The sequence below is a fragment of the Musa acuminata genome, chromosome BXJ2-7 (assembly GCF_036884655.1).
Source record: "Musa acuminata AAA Group cultivar baxijiao chromosome BXJ2-7, Cavendish_Baxijiao_AAA, whole genome shotgun sequence".
Taxonomy (NCBI): domain Eukaryota; kingdom Viridiplantae; phylum Streptophyta; class Magnoliopsida; order Zingiberales; family Musaceae; genus Musa; species Musa acuminata.
Genome location: NC_088344.1, coordinates 34,479,238 through 34,501,513, shown reverse-complemented (window position 1 = coordinate 34,501,513; position 22,276 = coordinate 34,479,238). Strand labels below are relative to the sequence as shown.

At 40.1% G+C, this 22,276-nt stretch overlaps 1 protein-coding gene across 3 annotated transcripts; it reads right to left on the bottom strand.

The window, feature by feature from the left end:
* Window positions 1–15: 15 nt before the first annotated feature.
* LOC103992552 (probable importin subunit beta-4) lies at window positions 16–17,427 on the bottom strand. Of its 3 annotated transcripts, none has more exons than XM_009412297.3 (20): window positions 17,016–17,426; window positions 15,785–15,917; window positions 7,678–7,814; window positions 7,515–7,560; window positions 5,899–6,114; window positions 5,318–5,821; window positions 5,105–5,239; window positions 4,799–5,014; window positions 4,632–4,721; window positions 4,305–4,546; window positions 4,142–4,230; window positions 2,514–2,554; window positions 1,978–2,008; window positions 1,761–1,883; window positions 1,460–1,677; window positions 1,224–1,319; window positions 1,027–1,139; window positions 750–885; window positions 537–638; window positions 16–447 (listed from the first exon to the last, which is right to left on the bottom strand). In XM_009412297.3, the coding sequence occupies exons 1-20, from the start codon at window positions 17,288–17,290 to the stop codon at window positions 247–249; spliced, it is 3,144 nt and encodes a 1,047-aa protein (XP_009410572.2). In that variant the 5' UTR covers window positions 17,291–17,426; the 3' UTR covers window positions 16–246. The 3 variants fall into 3 exon arrangements, with proteins under 3 accessions (XP_009410572.2, XP_009410571.2, XP_064974414.1); XM_009412296.3 differs by having other exon boundaries at window positions 534–638; window positions 17,016–17,425; XM_065118342.1 differs by having other exon boundaries at window positions 534–638; window positions 1,027–1,319; window positions 17,016–17,427.
* Between the last annotated feature and the right edge of the window lie 4,849 nt (window positions 17,428–22,276).

Sequence of the window (22,276 nt, the reverse complement as noted above, 5' to 3'; positions counted from 1 at the left end):
GATGGCTAAAATATATATACGACAACAAATATTTCAATCAAACTCACGTAAAAATAGTAAATCTCCACTTGATTATTGGTAAAATTGACCAAACAAAAAACACTCACACTTATAAAGAATAATTAAATACATAACTAACACCAAAAAATAGTTATGGAAAAGCCGCCAAAAGGGGAAAGACCACATCAGCAATCCACGCAAGTAGCTCCAACATTACTTTGCTATGTATGTATGGTTCTTTATTTGTCACCTTTTGCTAAGGTATGCAGCCAAAGCATTAGCATGTGCAGGTGCGAGAGCAGCCATCACAGGCTGCATTTGATTACCATAGACTGAAATCAAGTGAGAAACCGCCATGCCAATCCGGTTTTTCACTTCTTCTCTCTCCACAGGCGATGCGATAACTTGAGCAAAAATATTTACCACTTCTGGCACCAGAGGAATGATCTGTTTCGATTGATTAAACACAAACGTTTAGTTGCACTGAGTAATTAATGAAAAGCAATAATAAAAGGTCATCATGTCTGATATACCACCGAGTTAGAAGATAAGATTAGATGACAGATGCAACTGTAAACAGTCATCGACTCCTCGAAATCCTCCTTCAGAGGCAATGCTTTCAGAAGCACGGGTAGAACCTAAAATGTGAAAACAGCATTTTTAACCAATCAAGTAGATCCCGGGGAAACATTCACCGACTGAGCCTCTACCGCATTTGACTTCCAAATAAGTGTTACATGAACCCAAACCTGGTTGAGGGGAATAGATTGGGGTTGCACCATTATCATCCTAGCAACTGCACCGGCAGCATTATCACACACCGCATCATCTGATTCCGAGTCGTTAAATAATGGGTAAAGAGTCCGAAGAATATCCCCATAATATCTAGAGATGATGAAAGGGAACAAAATGAGGTCTGACATATCTTTAATAACCTATATATATATATATATATATATAATTGGAAAAAGGAAATGGAACAAAAGGATACATAGAGTCATAAAACAAGTAGAGACAAAAGGATACTTCAGTGTCGCAGCACCCCCATTTTTGCAAAACTCGCCAACACAGAATGCAGCATTTCTCCTATTGGTTGCCTCTGATGATCCAAGTTCTTTCAATATCAAAGGCATCACTCTCTGAGTAATAGTATCATTCATAAAGTCAACAAATATACAAACAATATGTAAAATGTTATTACATAAAACATGTAATTTCCTTACATCAACGTAAGTAGAAATTGGCGCACCCATTTCTTGAGCAACTTCAGCCAAGCATGCAACAACCATGGTTCTATCTTGGGAAGGGTGTGGAACTTTCTGCAGACATTTAAACATGATAGCTAAGTCTGTGAAGTGTCCACACAGTAATTAACACTTCAAAATAAACACAAAAAAACACATGAATTCATAAAGGTAAATGAATATCTTGAGAGAAGCTAGAGCACAAAGGTTCCTACCGCAAATTTCATCAAAGGATCAAATAACTTAGCAAAAACTGGTTCGAAATGAGATCCCATCGCCTTTGAAAAAGCAGGAAGAAGATCTGACACTGCATCCATGAGGACTTCATCATGGTCAACATCACCATCATCAGCATCGCAGTCCGACTCTACTTGCTGGCATGATGATTCCTCACGTAGAAGCGTTAGAGTTGCCTCAGCAATCCTAGGAATATCTGATAAAAGAATATAAGTTATAGACTATTTATGTAACAAATCGACATTACATACTTTGGCGGCTCCACAAAAAAAAGCTTACAAGATTCAATAACCATGTATCCACACTCCTTCATGATATCTGCCATGCCCATGCATGCTTGAGCAACAACTTCCTTGTCATCATCCTCGGTCATGGTGTTGATATAGATGTTCATTACAGTATCTGCAGATTAAACAGAAGTACAATGAGAGAGTTTTGGTAAAAGAATGACATTATTGAATTTTGAACGGTACAACAAGTTAGAATGGCAACTTACCAAGAACATCCCTTTGTTTTTCTGAGACTCCCTGCATGAAGAAAAACAAATTTGTTAAAACTGTGACTGAATGTGACCACTATTAGATAAAGGCTTAAAAAGAGAATTAAATTACACAACCAATATGTGTTCAGTTCATCATGAAATTTATATTTCATTATTTGGGGTCCACATCAATGCTTAATCAAATACATTTCTTACATCAATAGAAAAGTTTCCCATGCCTTTAATTGATGGTAGAACAATAATGTACTGATGCATGGCTGTAGGCCGCTTCACAAAGAGACATGGGATTGTTGCAATCAGAACTTTAGTAATTTATGGTGGATTTGATAAAAGAATCAATACATATTCTATACTGAATCTAAGGCATTCTAACAAACTTGACCAGATTATGAAATTTGACCTAAAAATAACTCATAAATCCAGCATTCAGGAATCAAATGAAAAATCTTTGAACATCTGAAAATTCATATCCTCCACAACCAGAAGGAATGTTCAAGTAGATAGAAGGTTAAGTCAAGCTTCATACTCACATTGTGACCCAAAGGGATTGACCGTATAGCAGTTAAAATATCTGAAAAGTAAGAAAGACTGTGTCATAACATATACTACAAGTTCCACAGCTATTCATTTACAAGACTGAAAAGAAAACAATAAGGAGTCAATTTACAAGTACCAATTTCAATAAAGCGTAATCAAGACCTTGTTTTCTTATTCTTCAAATATACAAATTTCCATGTTGCACTTATCAGTATCTAATATCATGCGATATAAGTACATGGTGCATACACCTTGAATACATGAGAGGTAACACCTCACACATGGCAAAACAAGCTTATTATCAGCATACACAATGAATATGAGACAAAGTATGTATACAAACACAGGATAATATTGACTCTCTCTAGACCTTAAAATTGGTGGAAGCTTCAGATTTAACGAGTGTCAAAAGGTCAAAACAGAATGTTAATATAAATTCATGATTTGCATTATAGAAGTATATAACTTACCATAACAATGATCCAGATACCAAATGTTTATAGAGTTACTACATAATTTCACGTAAAGTGAAGTCATATAACGTCGACACATTACAAGGAAGGTCACATCTGTCCACAAAACATGAAGTATACCAACTAAACAAAAAATATTAAAAAAACATGTGATCAATCTTCCATATCACCATGAAAATGAGACATGTGATATATCATTAGTCAAAAAGCAAAAAATCCAAAATTACAGTTGATGACAACAAATTTGCTCAGGGAGAGATTGTGGGGGATGGTAAAGGGAACAAACATCAAGTGGGGTAACCTTTTTTATCTTTGTGTTACTGCTTTTGTTTGGGATAAAAATCGACTTCTGTTCTATACCGCATCAGGAGCTTTTCCAATGAAGAGGAACTTACAGGAAAAAGTTAAACCAGCCTTTTGTAACATATCACTATGGACCTTATTGTGTGTCATGGGCTTGAGGCGACCAACACATAATCACAGCCCATTTTTCCTCCCTCATTCGTATCTTTCATCTTTTGTTGTCAATTGCCGTTTTAATGTCTAGTCATCCAGAAATTATTGCTTTTCAGCAAGCTTTCAAAGATAGCTATAACTTGCAATGACCGCTAACAAATCAATACTTCAAAGGACCTGACAGATGCTAGCTCCAACCAACCCATCTCCATGCCACTATTGAACTACAAATAATTCTTTTAATCATGATAGATTATACTAGTTGAACTCAAGAAAACATCAATATCTGTCCTCACCCAAATGTGGTGTAAAATTCTGTTTCTACAATGGAACCCAAAAACTGAACTGAATCAAAACCTTATCCTTGATTCCTATTTAACCAACTAGAAACTACTTATTAACCAGGATTTAAATCTCAGCATATACGTCACTATTTAGTTTCCTATAAAATTTTCCAATGATAACAGACATCACCAGTATGTACTGGTCTAAGCGGGTATTTAAAACCTCATTCAAAAATGCAACTTCAAGGCAAATTGTAAGTGCTTATCAAAAAAAGATAAGCAATAGGACCAAATTTTAGAGAAAAGATTGTATATGCAAAAATGAAAACAAATTAACAGAATACAAGAATTTTGCTAGGAAGAATAAGTTTAATGGTGGTAATGATGCTAAAAGAAATGGTCACCCACGTTTTAAAGCTATGATAGCTTGAAGCCTGACATCTTCATGAAAATATCCCGCATGTCTAACCAAAATCCTCAATGACTCCTCCATATAACTGTATCAATTAAAGAAAAAAAAGGCAGCTGCATGCATGAATAAACTAATAACAACCTCACATTATAAGGATACGGGGCATAAGAGCTCTTGGTATGAAGAGCAAACAAGCCAATAGCTTGAGTTGCTGCAGCCTTTTCATCCAACACCCCAGTTCTTACACTAATATTACGAACTCTTGGTTCGTCATTTGTATCTTCATCAGAGGACACACCTCCAAATCCATTGTCCACACTATCAGAGTCATCAATATCTACTGCGGAGCCATCGTCTAGATTACATGAAGTAAATACTAGAGGTACAACATGATGAAGGTACTGTACCAAAGAACATGCTGCATTATGTTATTTCAAAGATAATCTTAATAAAGGGAATCAATAGCCAAAATAAAATATACGTTACCTGTGTAAAACCATCATCCAAAATTTCAGCCATATTGCTAAAGAATCCATGAGTATACTCCCGAAGCTCACTGAAGTCTAATGCAAAACCCTGACAATAGACATATAAGCCTTGAACCTGGGGTGAACATAAAAGAAAATACTGAAAACTTTGCATCAATAACTCACAGCAAGTGCAGCCTCGATGAAAGGAGGTAGTATGGGTTCCATTCTTGTTCGACCAACTGCCATTGCAACTATTCCAACTAATTCAGTCGCTCTGGCACGTGCTCTCAAGTCCTCATCATTTGTCAGCACCATAAAATTTTTCATTAGATCAAGAACTTTCTCTGCATATGGAATAAAAGCCTCCTCGGCAGCAGATGCTACCGAACCAATTGCAGACTGCAGTAAGAATATGAAGCACAAAATATCTCAATTTACAATGTAATCTTAATATGTTAATATTCCAAAAATAATGAATTAGGGGAAGACCATGCATGTCTCTTGTAGATTTCGAGGACTGTTTTGTAGAGAAATGACTAATCTCCCCATTAGAGGATCCAAATAAGGAAGAATTTCTTCTTCCATGTCTTCACAAAATGCTGCAAGTGCGTAGTATGACTTTTCCTGCAAACCAGAAAACATGAGAACTTGATGTCATACTGATATAGCATGTCACGTTGCCACAGCTTGCAGACATGTTACCTTTACTTCATCTGAGGGATCCTCTAGAGCATTCAGAATACAGGGAAGCACACTTTCATAGTGAGACAAAATCTCAGGCTGCAGATGTTCAGCAAACTGGCCCAATGCAAATGATGCAGCTCCTCTTACCATTTGTTCTTGATCCTTTAATGCTCCCAAAACAATGTGTAAAACATGTTCTAACTTTTCTTTTAACATCTCAAAACAACCCTCAGAAACAACACCTAATGATGTGACGGAAGCCTCCCGGAACTTGGGATTAGTATGATGGAAGTTCAATGAAGCAAATTCAAAAATTGGTGGAAACACTTGCTTAGGTATATTTATGGCCATCGTATCAATAACCTCTGCAGCAGCTCGATCAGCAGCAAGATCAGAATCATCATCTCCATCGGCAGTTTCTGTAAGGAGAGGACACATAACTTGGAGAATAGGTACAACCAACTTGTGCTTCTTTAGGAAAGAAGCCTTGAATTTTGCCAACCATGAAATTATCTGAATTGCCTGGAATTACCAATAGATTGAACTCACAAATGATCTGCATAAAGATACTAAATGTTCAACATGTGGATCAGTCAAACCTGGTGTCGTATGTTCAAGTCCAAATTGTTGCTTGAACAAACTTCAAGAGAAAATTGCACTATGGACCTCACAGAATCCCCAAGAAGTGGAGCAGGAGATTCAATGAGCTCATCAAATATTTCAAAAGCAATAGAGGCGACATCTTCCTCGCCATTAGCAAGGCATTGCCTTGACACATTTAAGACACTTGGAATAAAATCTCGAAATAACTTTACCTGCAAAACAGTGGCAGAACAAAATTTTGACCAATTTTAAATTAACAAACAATGAACTTTGGCTTCTCTGCAGCTAGTAGAACCTAAACAAGTGTAACATAATGCAACAGGTTCCAAATGGGAGTTCAAGATAAACAGTCCATTGGGTCAAGATAAACCTATCAACGAACTAAATACTGAAATCTTTATCAAATTAACGTACTTGGCCCCTCTTTTAATGATTCTTAAGAACATGATCAGAAGCTGCAAACTTTTCAGTTTCCAAATGACAAGCAACCCACAATAACAAACAAGGTAAAACCCTTTTATTATTCATCAAGTCATTGTTTGAGTCAAAATCATAAGCTATGGGAGCTTTCATATAGAGTATAACATGATACGTCATTTCCCTGATATCTGTTACTGCATTGGCACATGCTTTATAATACAAGCAACGTGAGTTCAATATTAGTTCCTAGGGTGATCCTAATTTGGGACCTTCATGCAAAAGCATATTATTATCTCCAAAAATAAGTGAGAAAAATAAGACGGGTTGACTAGGTCAAATTTGAAAATGCATGAACTAACAACTCTTTTATGGGCGTATATGTATCCCGTTTTTGTTGAAAACAGTCATTCAAATGTCTTGTGCTTAAAAGATCGCTTTTCCTTTTCATCCTGATTCTTTTTTTTGTTAACTCATTGCTGGTAACTAGCACTTATAATATAAAATTTGATACTGAAATACCGAAAGTGCAAATATGAGCACTTAGTAGGCATAAGCTATGAGCAATTGCAGATCCATAACTACAGTTATATGTGACAACATGCTCTCCCTGATGCGAATGATTTTAAAAGGACATCAAGATTTGAAGTGAAAAGAGTGTGAGACACTCTTTATGGGCAATACATACCAGTCCAACAAGGGATCGGTATGAGCGATACACTCGGTACATCGGTACATACTGTATCAATGGCTGATCTGGACAGTGATACAGACCAGTAAGGTGAACCATGATTGAGACCATGATATTCTATTACAAGCTATAACTTTCTTGACAAAACAACCAGCTAGAGATTAATGTCAGCTTCTAGATTATGACCCAAATCCCTTAGCAAGGAAGGAACTGTGAAAATATGAAAAGCTAATTTGGCAAGAGAGGGAGAATATTTTGTTCCACAACTTGCTTAATTTATGTTTTAGTTTAGTACCTTTTCAAGCATAATTTATCATGAAAACAAAGGGATCAAAAACACGGTTTACCTAGATGTTAAAGACTAGCATTTTACATGTTTGCAAAAAAATAATAATAATAATAACAGATTAGACTAGACCATAATATTAACGGAATCCCAACAGTTTCTATAGATGAAACAGCATATGAAACAGGAAAATAGAATGGAATGGTCAACAAACTTACTACATTTGCACCATCATTGATAAACTCTATAAAAGATCCAACAGCCCTGCCAGATTAACGAAGATGGGTCAGATTGATGCCCATACAAATCATGATATAAGTCACACAGAAGACACTTCTACAAAAACAGGACATACGTATTCATATACAGCACAATACATACTTCAGAGCAGCAACTCTAACACGAGTGCTTGTCTCATCTTGCAGGCATTTAAGCAGAATAGGCTGAAGATCTGCCAAATGGGATTGAAATGTCGGCCCAATTGTTTCAGTTAAAGAGCTGAAAAGGATCAGGGCCACCTAGCAGAATGCCAGAAGAGTGGATAAGCATAACCCTTCAAAAATTAGACGAATCATTCAATGCAATCACAGAAAAGAAAACAATCAATAGCTCAACAGAACATCTGGATGCAACACACAAATCCATAAAATTGATCGGGATACCATAATCTGGTTTTAAGACTGCTATTGTTGCTGTCAAATGGTGTCAGCCAATTTTACTGAAATGCAATAATGAGAACAACAGGTAGATGACACTGAAAGTGTCAAAAAACAAGGTCTAGTCTTAAACCAGAAGGTCAGCCACCGAGACCATTTCAAATTCAAAACAGTATATTCATATGGTGAGATAAATAAACAAATCCTTTAGTGCATCATAGTCAAAGGCACATCTTTAGTGCAATGTTTAAGCATTCAGAAAACATGAAGCTAAAGTCACTGAAACAAAGAATACCAGACACAGAAATGTGAGAATTGAGACTCTATTAGTTGCTTTTGAGCAAGAAATACCGGCACTGTACTAGTTATATGGCTGGCTCGTACCAGTCCACAAATCACTTTTTTTTGTTTGGTTTCAGGATAACATGGTTCAGTCACCGAACTAGTCAAAATGTTATAACTAAAGATCAGTGCCAATGTTTCCACAGTTGACAGCAATATGATCATCACACATGCAACCAACTGTCACGGACTTAGCTGGAATTACCTAAGTCGTGAGGCACCATTGCGGCAAAGACGCGAACTTAGCTTGCGTTGCCTAAGTCGTGACTCTCCCTTATGATATACGTCCGCAAAGATCAGCCCACTTGCAACCTCTCGCAGGTCCCGAAGGACCTGTAAAAGAGAAAGTTGATTAGTTCGAAGAACGAGCGACGAACAAGTCCCGACGTCTCTCGAAAAGGAGAAGCTTTACAAGCAATTCAGCGAGCACCTTGCGTGCACAAAAGAAAAGAGGGAGAGGAGGAAAACAAGGACTTTAGAAGGTTGAACGAATAGCTTCAAGTCCACAAACAGCTGCTCATCGGGTGCCGGGCGCGACAACAAGTTCCCGTCAAGGTAACGTGCGAACTTGCGAAAGGTTGTTCAACGCCCGACACTATACCGAAGCCCCATCCCCCATGGTGCCACCCGGGTGGTTCCAGGGGGCTAAGACGGCTGACGTTTCGCATGCAGCAACGGCATGCAGAAAACAGCCTGTGGCACGCAAAAACGGAGCTGTTTTGCTCGATTCGATGAGCGATCGCATTGTAGCGCTGCAACTTGTTCGAACTTCCATTTTTACAAGCAAAAGGACATAAAACCAAGCCAAAACATGCTGCCACGCAACTGTACATGTAAACACAAACGACGAACGATTTGTTGAACAGAGTTGTTGCGGGCGCGCGACGACCATTCGTGATATTCTCCCCCACTTAAACTGTCGGCGCCCTCGTCGACGCTTGTTGATAGTTGTTGATGATTGCTTCTTCATGTCGTAGGGCGTCTTCAGGCTCCCAACTGGCTTCAATTCGGGGAAGCTTTCGCCACTTCACCAAGTACTTGGTCTGCTCAGCTCCAGTGGGTAGCTTTATTTTGCAGTCCGCTAAAATGATTTCAACTCGCTTTTCATAAGAGGCTCTGGTGGGGGGTAGCCGAGTTAGAACACTTCAGGAAGCATCTTACGGATCCGAGTGGTACGATTTCAAGTTGCTGGCGTAAAGAACATTGTGAATTTTGAACCACGCCAGCAACTGCAACTTGTAGGAGACGTTGCCCACCCTGTTGATAATTGAGAAGGGCCCTTCATACTTGCGCACCAATCCTTTGCGTACTTTGTTCCTAAAGAATTGGAGTGATGCTAGTTAGAGCTTGACCAACACCAAATCGCCGATCTTGAACTCTTGCGGTCGTCTTCCCAAGTATGCCCACTTCTTCATTCTTTTTGCCGCCTTCTCCAAGTAAGCTCGCGCAATATCTGCATTTCGGTGCCACTCCTTTGCGAAGTGGTAGGCTGACGGACTACTCCCAGTATACCCGATTACCATGGTATGAGGAGTTGACGATTGTTGCTCTATAATGATCTCGAAGGAGCTCTTGTTGGACGCAGAGCTCCGTTGCAAGTTGTAGGAGAATTGGGCAATGTCCAACAACTTCACTCAATCTCGTTGGTTGGCACTCACGTAGTGCCGAAGATATTGCTCTAGGAGCAAGTTTATCCTTTCGATCTGCCATCCGTCTGGGGGTGGAGGCTTGTGGAGAAGTATAACTTTGGCCCCAACAATTTGAATAGCTCGGTCCATAATCGTCCCAGGAACTGAGCGTCTCGATCACTGATGATATTGTGCGGGACTCCCTAATACTTCACCACATCCTTCATCATCAGCTTGGTCGCCTCCTCTGCTGAACAGTGTAGGGGAGCAGCAATGAAAGTTGCATACTTTAAAAATCGATCGACCACCACGAGTATCGATCCGAGTCTCCTTACTGCTGGCAAGCTAGATATGAAATCCAAGGAAATGCTCTCCCACTGCCTTTTTGGTACGGACAACGACTCCAACAGTCCCACCGGCTTCTGCTGCTCCACCTTGTCTTGTTGGCAAGTGAGGCACGTTCGAACATATTCCTCTACATCAGTCCCCATCTTCGGCAAGTAAAAGGCCCTCTCCACGAGAGCCAAGGTTCTGTGAATGCCTGGGTGTCCCGCCCAAAGGGAATCGTAACACTTTCTTAAGAATTCACGCCTCAGATTGTCCACTCGAGGAACATAAACCCTATTCCCTTTGGTGTAAACGAGTCCCTCCTGAACCCAAAACCATCGTGTCTTGCCTTCTTTAATGAGCTGCATCAAGGTTACTGCTTGGGGATCACTGTACAGAGCATCCTTGATCCTGGAAAGGAAGTTGGAGTGCAATTGACTTGCTTGGCCTCTGCCCTCCAATTGTACGGCATTCACACGCTCCACTTTCCGACTCAATGCGTCGGCCATGACATTTGTCTTTCCGAGCTTGTACTCCATTGTCATATCAAACTCAGCCAGGAAGTCCTGCCGTCGTGCTTGCTTTGGGGAGACTTTCTTCTGAGTTTGAAAATAGCTCAAAGCGATGTTGTCTGTCCTTAACATAAATCGCGATCCAAGAAGGTAGTGTCGCCAAACTCGTAGAAAGTGGATCATCGCTGCCATTTCATTCTCATGCACTGGATACCGCCGCTCGGTCTCGTTGAGTTTGCAGCTCTCGTAGGTCATCGGATGACCCTCCTGCATGAGTACTCCCCTAATAACAAAGTTTGAAGCATCTGTATAGACTTCGAAGGGCTCCCCTTAGTCTGGCAATTTAAGCACTAGTTCTTCCAACACAGCAACCTTCAGATCTTAGAATGCAATTTCACATTTATCATACCACCTCCAAGGCTGCTCCTTCAGCAACTCCGTTAGTGGAGTTGCACGCTTCGAATACCCCGCTATGAAGCGTCGATAGTAATTGACGAAACCAAGGATCTCAACTCTGGCACCTTCTTTCGGGTTCGTCATTCTGCAACCGCTTGCACCTTTGATTTGTCCATCCGAATAGAGCCATCACCGATTCGATGCCCCAAGAATAAGATCTTCATTTGAGCAAAGTAGCATTTCTCCCTTTTTACGAACAAAGTGTTCTCCCTGAGAACCTTGAAAATTGTCCAAAGGTGCTTGACATGCTCCTCGAGCATTTGACTGTAGACGACGATATCATCCAAGTAGACGACCACGAACTTATCCAAATACTCTTTGAATAGCTGGTTCATGAGAGTGCAGAACGTGGCCGAAGCGTTGGGTAAGCCGAAAGGCATCACCAAGAACTCAGACGCTCCATACCTGGTCATACAGGTAGTCTTCGCTTCGTCACTTTCAGCAATGCACACCTACCAATACCTCGACCGAAGGTCGAGTTTTGAGAAATACTTAGCTTTGCCCAATTGGTCGAACAAATCCGCGATGAGCGGGATGGGATACTTGTTCTTCACCATCACTTTGTTGAGGGTTCGATAATCGACGCATAGTCAGAGGCTCCCATCTTGTTTCTCCTAAAAGAGAACTGGAGCTCCGAATGGTACTTTAGAACTGCGGATGAGACCACCGCTTATCAGTTCACCTAACTGCTTTCTGAGCTCTGCCAAGAGGGGGCATGCAGTAGGGTGGTCTCGCTGGAGACTTCACTCCTGGCTCCAGCTCGATATGGTGATCCACGCCTCTGCGTGGCGGTAGAGTCATCGACAACTCGGGTGGCATAACATGCATGAACTCCTTCAGGACGTTCGCCAGCACAGCAGGTTCATGAATGGCCTTCTCGTCGAGTGGCTCTAACTTCATAGCAGCCACGAATATTAGTCGTCTTTTCATACCCCTTTTTTCAGTTATAATGCCGATATATGTTGGGGTTCCCTGGTTCCTTTCCGAGAGACGGGAACCACACAGGGGTCGTCACCTCCCATCATACATAAGGAGTTTAAGAACGGCATTAGCACCAACTTCGTCGCGTGCATGAATTTCATTCCAAGAATCATTTGGAAGTCGTCCAGTGGCATCGCCATCATGTTTGTGCTCTCGTTCCATGTTCCGATCTTGATGGGAACTCCCTTTGCCAACCCGGAGATTCACTTGGCCTCCGAGTTCATCGCCTTCATTCGACTTGGGCTCTTCTCCAAAATCAGCCCAAGTCGTTTTGCTTCTCGATCGGTAATAAAGTTGTGGGTAGCGCCCGTGTCCACCATTGCACGGGTCGTTTGGCAATTGAGCTTTATGTCTACGTACATCAGCTCGCCACTTCCTGCTTTTTGTAGTCTTGTCTTCGTGTTCTCCCTCACTTGACCCCACATGGCGTTCAACAAACGCATTGCTCCCATCCGGGGTCCTTGCGACTCCTCACCGTCGTTGCTGGATTCAGAACTACTCGAACTAAGAGCGACAACCTTGCCCTTGTCCGATCGGGGGAGATAGATGAAAGTTGTTAAAGCATTGAGTGCCTGTTTTTGTGGGCACTCTCTTACCATGTGCGGCCCTCCGCACAAGAAGCATCCGCCAGGTTTCGGGGCCTTGCCTTTCGGGCATGGCCCTTTGTAAGAACTCTTCTTCCTTTGTTCGCCCCCCGAGCTCCTTCCCTCGAGAATATTTTGGAGGGCGATTGCCTGAACATTGTTTCCTTTTTCCTGGGTCTTCAGAGGAAACAAAGACGGTGAGCCTTTCTGCAGCAGCAATTGCCCCGATCACATCGGCGACATTCCTTCGATGTAGTTCTTATTGAGCCTATGGTTTCAAACTATCGAGGAAGCTGAACAGCTTATCCTTCTCGGACATGTCATGTATGTCCAGCATTAGCGCAGAAATTTGCTTCACGTAGTCTCAAATCAAAGTATTTTGGCAGAGTTGTCTCAACTTCCTTCTTGCGACGAACTCTGTGTTCTCCGGTAGAAACTAAGTTCTTAACTCCCGCTTCAAGTCCTCCCATGTGTCAACTCGACACCGACCTTGTTGGATCTCCTCCCAACGGGTTCGCCAACAAAGTTTTGCATCTCCGTTCAGATACATGGTTGCTATAAAAACTTTGGTTTCTTCATAATCAGGCCTCGTAGCTTGAAAGTATTGTTCCATGTCGAACTGGAAATTCTCGAGCTCTTTGGCATCTCGGGCACCTCCATAACAATGCAGCTCGGGTGCTCTCAAGTTTTGTGCCGGTGCAACGCGGGTGTTGCTTCCTCCCGCATTCAGGGCCCTCGTGAGCATAGTCATCCTGGAAGTGAGTTCCGCCACGACTTCCTGCAGGTGTTGCACGGAGTCATTGGTGTCATCTGACAATCTGTCGACTAAGGCCTCAACCTTATCGATCCGGAACTCCTCTTCTTCTTGCGAGCTCTCTACCCTAGCAAGCCTTCGTTGGCCATGGTAGAGTTCCTCCAAGCTCGCTTCAAGAACATCCAAGAGGGTTTCCGCCGCGCTGAGTCTCTCCTTATGGCTCTTCTTCCCGGTTGGCACTCCAGATTGGGCCTCCTCCGCTCGCGGAGAGTAACCAACTTCTCGCTCGTTATGTTCATCGTCGTGCTCCACTTGAGTGGCTCCAACAACATGAGAGCAAGTATGCACTTGCAGCCCACCTACGGCTACTTGGGGCAAGGGTCCGGCTTGTCCCGTCTTGCTTGATTCGCCACGATGCTTTGCCATTGTGAAAATGCGAAGTTCCTTCGTTGCTTGCTCGAATTGCTTGCCGGCTCTGATACCACAATGTCGTGAACTTAACTGGAATTGCCTAAGTCGTGAGGCACCATTGCGACAAAGACGCGAACTTAGCTTGCGTTGCCTAAGTCGCGCCTCGCCCTTGTGATATGCATCCGCAAAGATCAGCCCACTTGCAATCTCTCGCAGGCCCCGAAGGATCTGTAAAAGAGAAAGTTGATTAGTTCGAAGAACGAGCGACGGACAAGTCCCGACGTCTCACGAAAAGGGGAAGCTTTACAAGCAATTCAACGAGCACCTTGCATGCACAAGAGAAAAAAGGGAGAGGAGGAAAACAAGGACTTTAGAAGGTTGAACAAACAGCTGCTCACCGGGTGTCGGGCACGACAATAAGTTCCCGTCAAGGTAACGTGCGAACTTGCGAAAGGTTGTTCAATGCTCGACACTATACAGAAACTCCATCCCTCATGGTGCCACCCGGGTGGTTCCAGGGTGCTGAGATGGCTGATGTTTCGCGTGCAGCAGCGAGCTACAGAAAACAGCCCGTGGCACGTAAAAACAAAGTTGTTTTGGGTTGTTTTGCTCAGTTCGGTGAGCGATCGCACTATAGCGCTGAAACTTGCTCGAACTTACATTTTTACAGGCAAAAGGACATAAAACCAAGCCAAAACATGCTGCCACGCAGCTGTACATGTAAACACAAACGACGAACGGTTCGTTAAACAAAGTTGTTGCGGGCACACGACAACCGTTCGTGACACAACGGCTTAAGAAGCCAGGCATCGAGTTTCCACTTCTGACAGGGATGAGGTCTATGGGAACAAGGATGTGCCTTTCTATTTTCCCTTTTCTCCTTGGTTCTTCCTCCAATTCTCCTTTGTCAAACACGTATAAATACTGACACATTGCAGCATACACTAACAGCACAGAGCAGCCAGTCCACTGCACAACATGGGTCTGCGTACAGCAAAGGTAATTCTAGCATGTGGGTAAGGTTTTCATGTTTCAACAGTCTTTGAAATACTACTGCCTCACTTTACATCTGAAACCTTTATACTGATTACTGACATTATTAATTACAGCATGAACTCATGCAAACCACAGCCTCATCTCTGTTTCTTTCTCTGAGACTACTTGTCATGCCATATTGATTGTTACACATGAGAACAGAATTTATTGAATTTGATAAAAAATGCCACTTGAATTGCAGTCAATACTGTCAATATTTTTTTACACAAGATTGCAGATTAAAAATTCATCCATACCTTTTCTTACAACTACAACTTTTCAAAGTTAATACTATGTTTGAAGGAATTATATTTGAACAGAGCAGACTAACTTTATTTATTCCTAAAATCATGACTGTTTATTACTAAATCCCTTCTGCCCACTCCAATCAAACCACTAAATATAAATAACTATTTATTACTAAAATCTCTTCCACTCAGTCCAACAATCAACCATTAAATATTATGATAAGATTAGATAGCTTAGATTCTAGGTGTTAATCCACAACTAAAATACTTGAACTGCCAAATACACGTGCTAATTTGTTTTTTTGTCTCGCTTTATCTTCTCTAATTCAACATATCACTCTTCAGCAGTTCTTTCCTTCTAGCTCCTCCTTACATATCTTCCTCCATTTCAATACCTCTTTTTATCACCTACTGCTTTATTTCCTGTTGCTTCATTTCTGGTATTAGAATATTTTTCTTTACACTAATTATCTCAGTCAGTTGCCAATATACGATTATGCAAAAACATGCAAGAATTCTAACTTGGAAAAGAAGCAGTGTAAAAGAGAACTTACTTCTCTATGGTCCTCTTGTGAACTTTGACTGCATTGGAAAAGAAAAGGTAACAATTCAGGCCACTCTCCAGCTGGCACAGCATACTTGGCAATGATGCTCACAACATTGGCACTTGCTCGCCTCACAAGAGGGCTGTACAAACCACCACATCCTTTGAGCAAAAATGCACATGGCAATAATTACTATATTTGATGCTTAAAATGACAAACAGCAAGGGAAAGCAAAGGTTTTAAGTGACAACAAAAATATACATGGACTACCATTCAACTTGTAAAAACTCAAATTGATTAAGGAATGCTATTTGCTAGGGAAAAATGCAAACGAAAACAATATATACGCTGTGGTAAGCTTTAGATATAACAAGTAGCATATAGTTGGATAAGGCCAGAATCACAATAATGAGAGTGGGCTGTCGTGACGTATAGCAGGGTTTGAATAATGACCGGGACCAATATGAAACAGGTAGTAAATAATGATCCAATGGAGAGCCCGTTTTGTACAGTTCTGATCCAAATCAGAGTTACTAATAAGAACACCTTTGACACCCCACCTCTGTCTGTCACCACACCCCCACCCCTCAAACATGTGATATGACACTCCCACTGTTTGGAGCTGGCTGTGGTACCTATCCTCCTCCTCCTCATCTCGTACAATGGCATATACCAATGAACCATGTGTCGAGTAAACCAGTAAGAACCGGACAGCGGCCCGGTTCTATACCAATCTGACTTGGAACCATGATATACAAGTCCAATATGTTCAAGCCTTTGCTCTTTCAAATTGATAAAAAGATAGTCCAATAAGCAGGCAACAAAGAAGGGTCAGTGAGAAAGCGCAAGGCAAATTTCACACTATACTTAATGCTACTATCATATCAAATCAAAATTGGTTAAATCATATCAAATTAGATGAGACTACACGATCACAATTTAATTAAACAATTCAAACGACAACCACGGTCATACTACAGCAATAATATACATGAATTACCGGACGACCTGCGGAAACTAGAACTAATGGAGTTGTGTAATATTTCATAGTAGGATAAGATCACGAAACCCTCGCGGACAACAAGAAGCACCGGCACGTACATCGATGAATCCTTTTCAGGAAACCGCTAAATTCTAGTATCCAAGAACCACGGAGTTCTTGATGAGCAAATCTTGATCACCAAAGAAAAAGCATAAAGGAGGGAGGATTCAAGAATTGAGCCAGAGACGATGGAGGAACCTGTGCTCAAGGGTAATGCTGTCGATGAGGGCCTGCTTGACGGAGAGCTTGAGGGACGGGGAGAGCTTGGCCCAGTGGCCGGTGATCTTCTTGCGGAGGAGGACGGCGGCGAGCTGGCGAACGTTGGGGGTCTTGGCGGTACGGAGGTGATGGACAAGGGCGGGCACCACCGCCGGGTCCTTGGATAGCCGCTTTATCTGCTCCTCCGCCTGCCGCCGCGCGTCGTTGTCCGGCATCAAGAACTGTATCAACAACAGCTCCAGCGACTGCGCCATCTCCCTCCCTCCTTCGACGTGTCGGCCGACAAAACAGAGAACCAAACCACAACGCAGGGAGAGAAACCCTATGGCGGTGTTCTCATATATATATAGTACAGAAACTATTTGCCGGTTCTCTGTTCTTTGCCTCTCTTGTAGATAAGGAAGATTAGGGTTTGGGAGGTTTAACCATTCCATCACTCCCCTCTTTCTACATCTTTATTTCTTTAAAAATATTAACAAAAACATTTAAATACCATTCGCTTTTTTTTTTCATCACAAGTTCACAGCTACAACATGAAAGTTGCAATTTTTTTATTTTTTACCGAATTTTCATTAAAATTTTCAAGAATGACTCTTGTTAGATGGAAATAACCTTTCTACTTATACAAGGATTTCAAAGTTTTCATTTTTTATATATTTCACTCCTCAAAATCCAACCTTGTGGCGGTGGCAATGTTATATATATATATATATATATATATATATATATATATATATATATATATATATATATATATATATATATATATATATATATATATATATATATATATATATATATATATATATATATATATATATATATATATATATACCTTTCCATTCTTTAAATCAGTTCGCTCCTCTTCCTCCTCGTTGTCACGAACGGTCGTCGCACACCCGCAACAACTCCGTTCAACAAACCGTTCGTCGCTCTCGTTTACATGTACAGCTACTTGGTAGCCTGTTTGGCCTTGGTTTTGAGTCATTTTGCTTGTAAAAATATAAGTTCGAACAAGCTGTAGCACTCCAAAACGATTGCTCACCGAACCGAGCAAAACAGTCCTAAAACAGCTCTGTTTTCATGTGCCGCAGGCTGATTTCTGGAATCTGCCTCGGCTCACCAAAACGTCAGACATCTCAGCCCCTAGGAACCCCCGGGTGGCACAGGGCTGGATGGGGCTTCGGTATAATACCGGGTGTTGAACACTCCTTCGCAAGTTCGCACGTTGCCTTGACGGGAACTTGTTGTCGCGCCCGGGACTTGGTGAGCAGTTGTTTGTGAGCTTGCAACTATTCGTTCAACCTTCTAAAGCCCTTGTTTTTCCCCTCTTTCTCTTTTCTCTTGTGTACGCAAGGTGCTCGTCGAATTGCTTGTTAAGCTTCCCCTTTTCGCGAGACTTCGGGACTTGTCCGTCGTTCGTTCTTTCGAACTGATCAACTTTTTCTTTTATAGGTCCTTCGGGACCTACGAGAGGTTGCAAGTGGGCTGATCTTTGCGGAGCAATATCGCAAGGGCGAAACACAACTTAAGCAACGCAAATTAAGTTCACGTCTTGACCGCAAGAATACCTCACGCCTTAGACAATCCCAACTATGGACGTGACATCGTGGTGAAGGTCTATCAAATGGGAGAGAAAAGAAAACGAGAGAGAGAGAGAGAGAGAGAGAGAGAAAAGCGATATGGAAGAGAAAAGATCAAACGGATCGATCAAATTCGTTTTGTTTTGTTTGCTCGAGATAGATTCACACTCAATTCCATCGAGACTCATGTAATAAAGCTAAAAGGACGAAAACATACTTGTCAATTCATGATAACATCAAAACAAGCATTAGAAGGGCACAAAATACGTGATACCAGAATCAACCTAATCATTAACCCGTCCAAGCTTGTGTAGATTACTGCATGGAATTTGCTGTCCGACATTTTGCTACCCAATATGACACATGGTGTTGGGCAGATGATGTTCAAAGTCTTAGACAAACTTATATGTATGATCACAACGAAGAAAGAGTCTCATCCACGTGAATGAGAGGTCTATCAACGTTGGCACGTCAATGATCACTAACATGCATATCACCACTAGCACGGAAATCATCAGAATGATACAGATACAAAATATGCCTGCAAATACGTGAAATGACGCAGCAACTCAACAGAGCTGGAAGGTTTAGAGGACATCACGATTGTCTCTGAGTTAGTAGTTATTATGGAAGCTTCAACAATTACTTCTCTAACACCAATTCCAAAATTCACAGCTTCCTATTTTCTTATAGTAATCTGCAGAATTCGTAGCTCTCCATTATACTTGAAATAAGAGTTGGTAATGAAAAGCCAAAGGTAGCTATTCCTGTAATGATGTCCATTAGTGTAGAATCACGAGAAGTTGGAGACTGTCTCATGCAACCAATCCAAAATTGCAGCAGTTCACCGGCAATATCCTCTTCTACACTATGGGCTTTTAGCTCTTCTCCAGAAACATATAAGCCATGCCTGCAACATGAAATATATATTTCTTTAGGTCTTGAAGAACTTCCAATTGATACAGAGTGCTCAGTTACAAGATGTTAGTAAATATCCATTTTAAGAAAAAAGGTAATAGACTAGTAGTTAAAGAGGCTAGGACAAATGAACAATATGACTATAATCAGAAAGATCAGTCAAATAAAATCGACAGGGAGAATTTGATTGAGACAATCATTTAGAAATACATGATATATAATCATAATAAACTTGAATAATATTAAAATATTTTAAACTAAAAGACACAAAATCAAAATGTAACAGATAAAAAAAAGCATAAAATAGCAATAAGAATAATAAAGAATAATCATTAGAAAATTTTATTTTATAATAATTATTACTCATATCAGAGAAACATATTAATATAGCATATAGCAGCTAACAATATATATTTTATATATAAATTAACTAAGAGAGTTATCCACCTGTAACTTAATAAGTTGATAGATCCTATCAGAGATTGATGCTTTTCTAATCATCATGTGAATTAAATGTAGGTAATGTGAAGATAAACAAAGAAAAGCTTTGTTCAAAGAGACAACCTATGATATCTGAGATCAATCATGAAGCTTTCTCCTTACCCACTCATGAAACTCTTTACTCTCTAATTACCAATGATGGATGATGAATATTGTAAAAGAGATGACAAACAGCAAATACAAAGGCTACAATGAATAGCTTACACAATGGTTGCAATTTCTCCTTTTCATAGGCATAGATTTTATGTTTTCCTTTCTTCTGCCTTGGTTTCACTCTTCTTTTTCACTCCACCCCTATACTTTGTTTTCAGTTTAGGTTGTCAGTTGTGCCTAGGATTGACCAATTGACCAAACTCTGATTAAGTTGACAGAATATAATTGGTTCCAATCAATTTTTGGCTACAAGGTTTATCAGTTTATCATATCAGAGTCAGCTGATACCAAATAACTGGTTGTTTTCATGACGTGAACCCTGATCCCTAGGTTGAAAAGGAACAACCATATTTACAAAGCTAAGGCATGACTTCTAATCAGTCGGGCATCATGAAAAATATAATAAAATAATGGAATCATAGCATCATGTCAAATTTATCGCAACAGAAAAAAGAAAGAACTGAGAGCTAATTCATGCAACAACAACCAGTAACATCTTCTAAGTGAACATAACTGAAAGATGAATTTACAGCACAGTGTTGGCCATTTAAAACACATGTAGATTGCAGAGGCACAGTTACAAAGTGTATACCTTACCAAAACTCAAGAAAAACATATAAACATGCAGATTAGTAATTGTACCAGATCTTTTGTGATTGTTTAACTAGTTACTTGTGTTATTTTCGCCCTTTTTCAATTTTATGATCTAACGAAAACTATGAGAATTTTGATCTTCAAAACTCTTTAACATACTGGGGTTATAATTTTGCAATTAGCAAATGCAATTCCTTGATCATCTTTAATAGTCTCATTGATCAAACAACAATGATTTTTAAGAACACAACATCAGAAAACACTAATTCATCTTTTGCAGCTATTTTGTTCCAGTGGCACTTATTTTAAGTTGCAAGCCATCTCAAATGACAAAGGCCCTCATAGTTGGATGCAAGACTGATCTATGCATCACAAGCAGTACCATCAATTGAAAACAACAGACATGGCATCAGTAACACAGAAATTTTCAAGGATAAGATTTCATTGTTTCTAAAGATAGAGATGAATGTTTGATCCCTGGAAAGAATAGAACGACAGATATGGCATGAGTACGCCAAAAATTTTGAGGATAAGATTTCATAGTTTCTAAAGATAAGGATGAATGCTTAATCCCTAGAAAGAATTGAACAGACATGGCAAAATGCCAAAATTTTCAAAGACGAGATTTCATTGTTTTCTGAAGATAGAGATGAATGTTTGATCCCTAGAAAGCATTGAACAACAGATATGCCATGAGTAACACAAATTATCGAGGACAAGATTTCATTGTTTCTAACAATAGAGATGAACGTTTGATCCCTAGAAGAATTTATCATTAGCAGAAAGATGAATTCAACTTGTGTCTTAACTAGTACTTTGTATCAATTATCTAAAAATGCAAATCCTAAGCCTACTGGGAAAGATTTGCAGATTAAATATATCAATAATAAGATACCAAAAAAAAAGTGAATTCTGATGCTGGTCAGAGTGCAATATAAAATGATTGGTCATTTATGCATAAATTTATGTCTGATCAAAATATGACTGCTGCTCCTTGCAGTAGGGTTGAAAATGGGCAGGATACAAAACATTGAAATTAGGATATCAAGAAAGACTTCTATCCACTTCTAGTTAGCATGCACATTCAGATATGGACACACCACAGATACAGATACGAATTGGAGATATGATGGATAAGGAATATAACACACACACACATTATATATATATACATATATGTATGTATATATGTATGTATATGTATGTATATATGTATGTATATATATATATATATATATATATATATATATATATATATATATATATATATATATATACACACACACACACATGAAGGTGAACTGAAGCCATTCCTATACCCATATTCCAGGATGTCAGTGAAATTCAGATACAAATACAGATTTTTTTATATTTTATCTTCCTGAAACTAATATAAGCTCAAGTTAGGAAAGTGGTTTGATGGATTTGGTAAGTTCATTATATTCTCAGGAACAAATTTCAGTTAATTTTCATTATTACTATTTGTGCTAT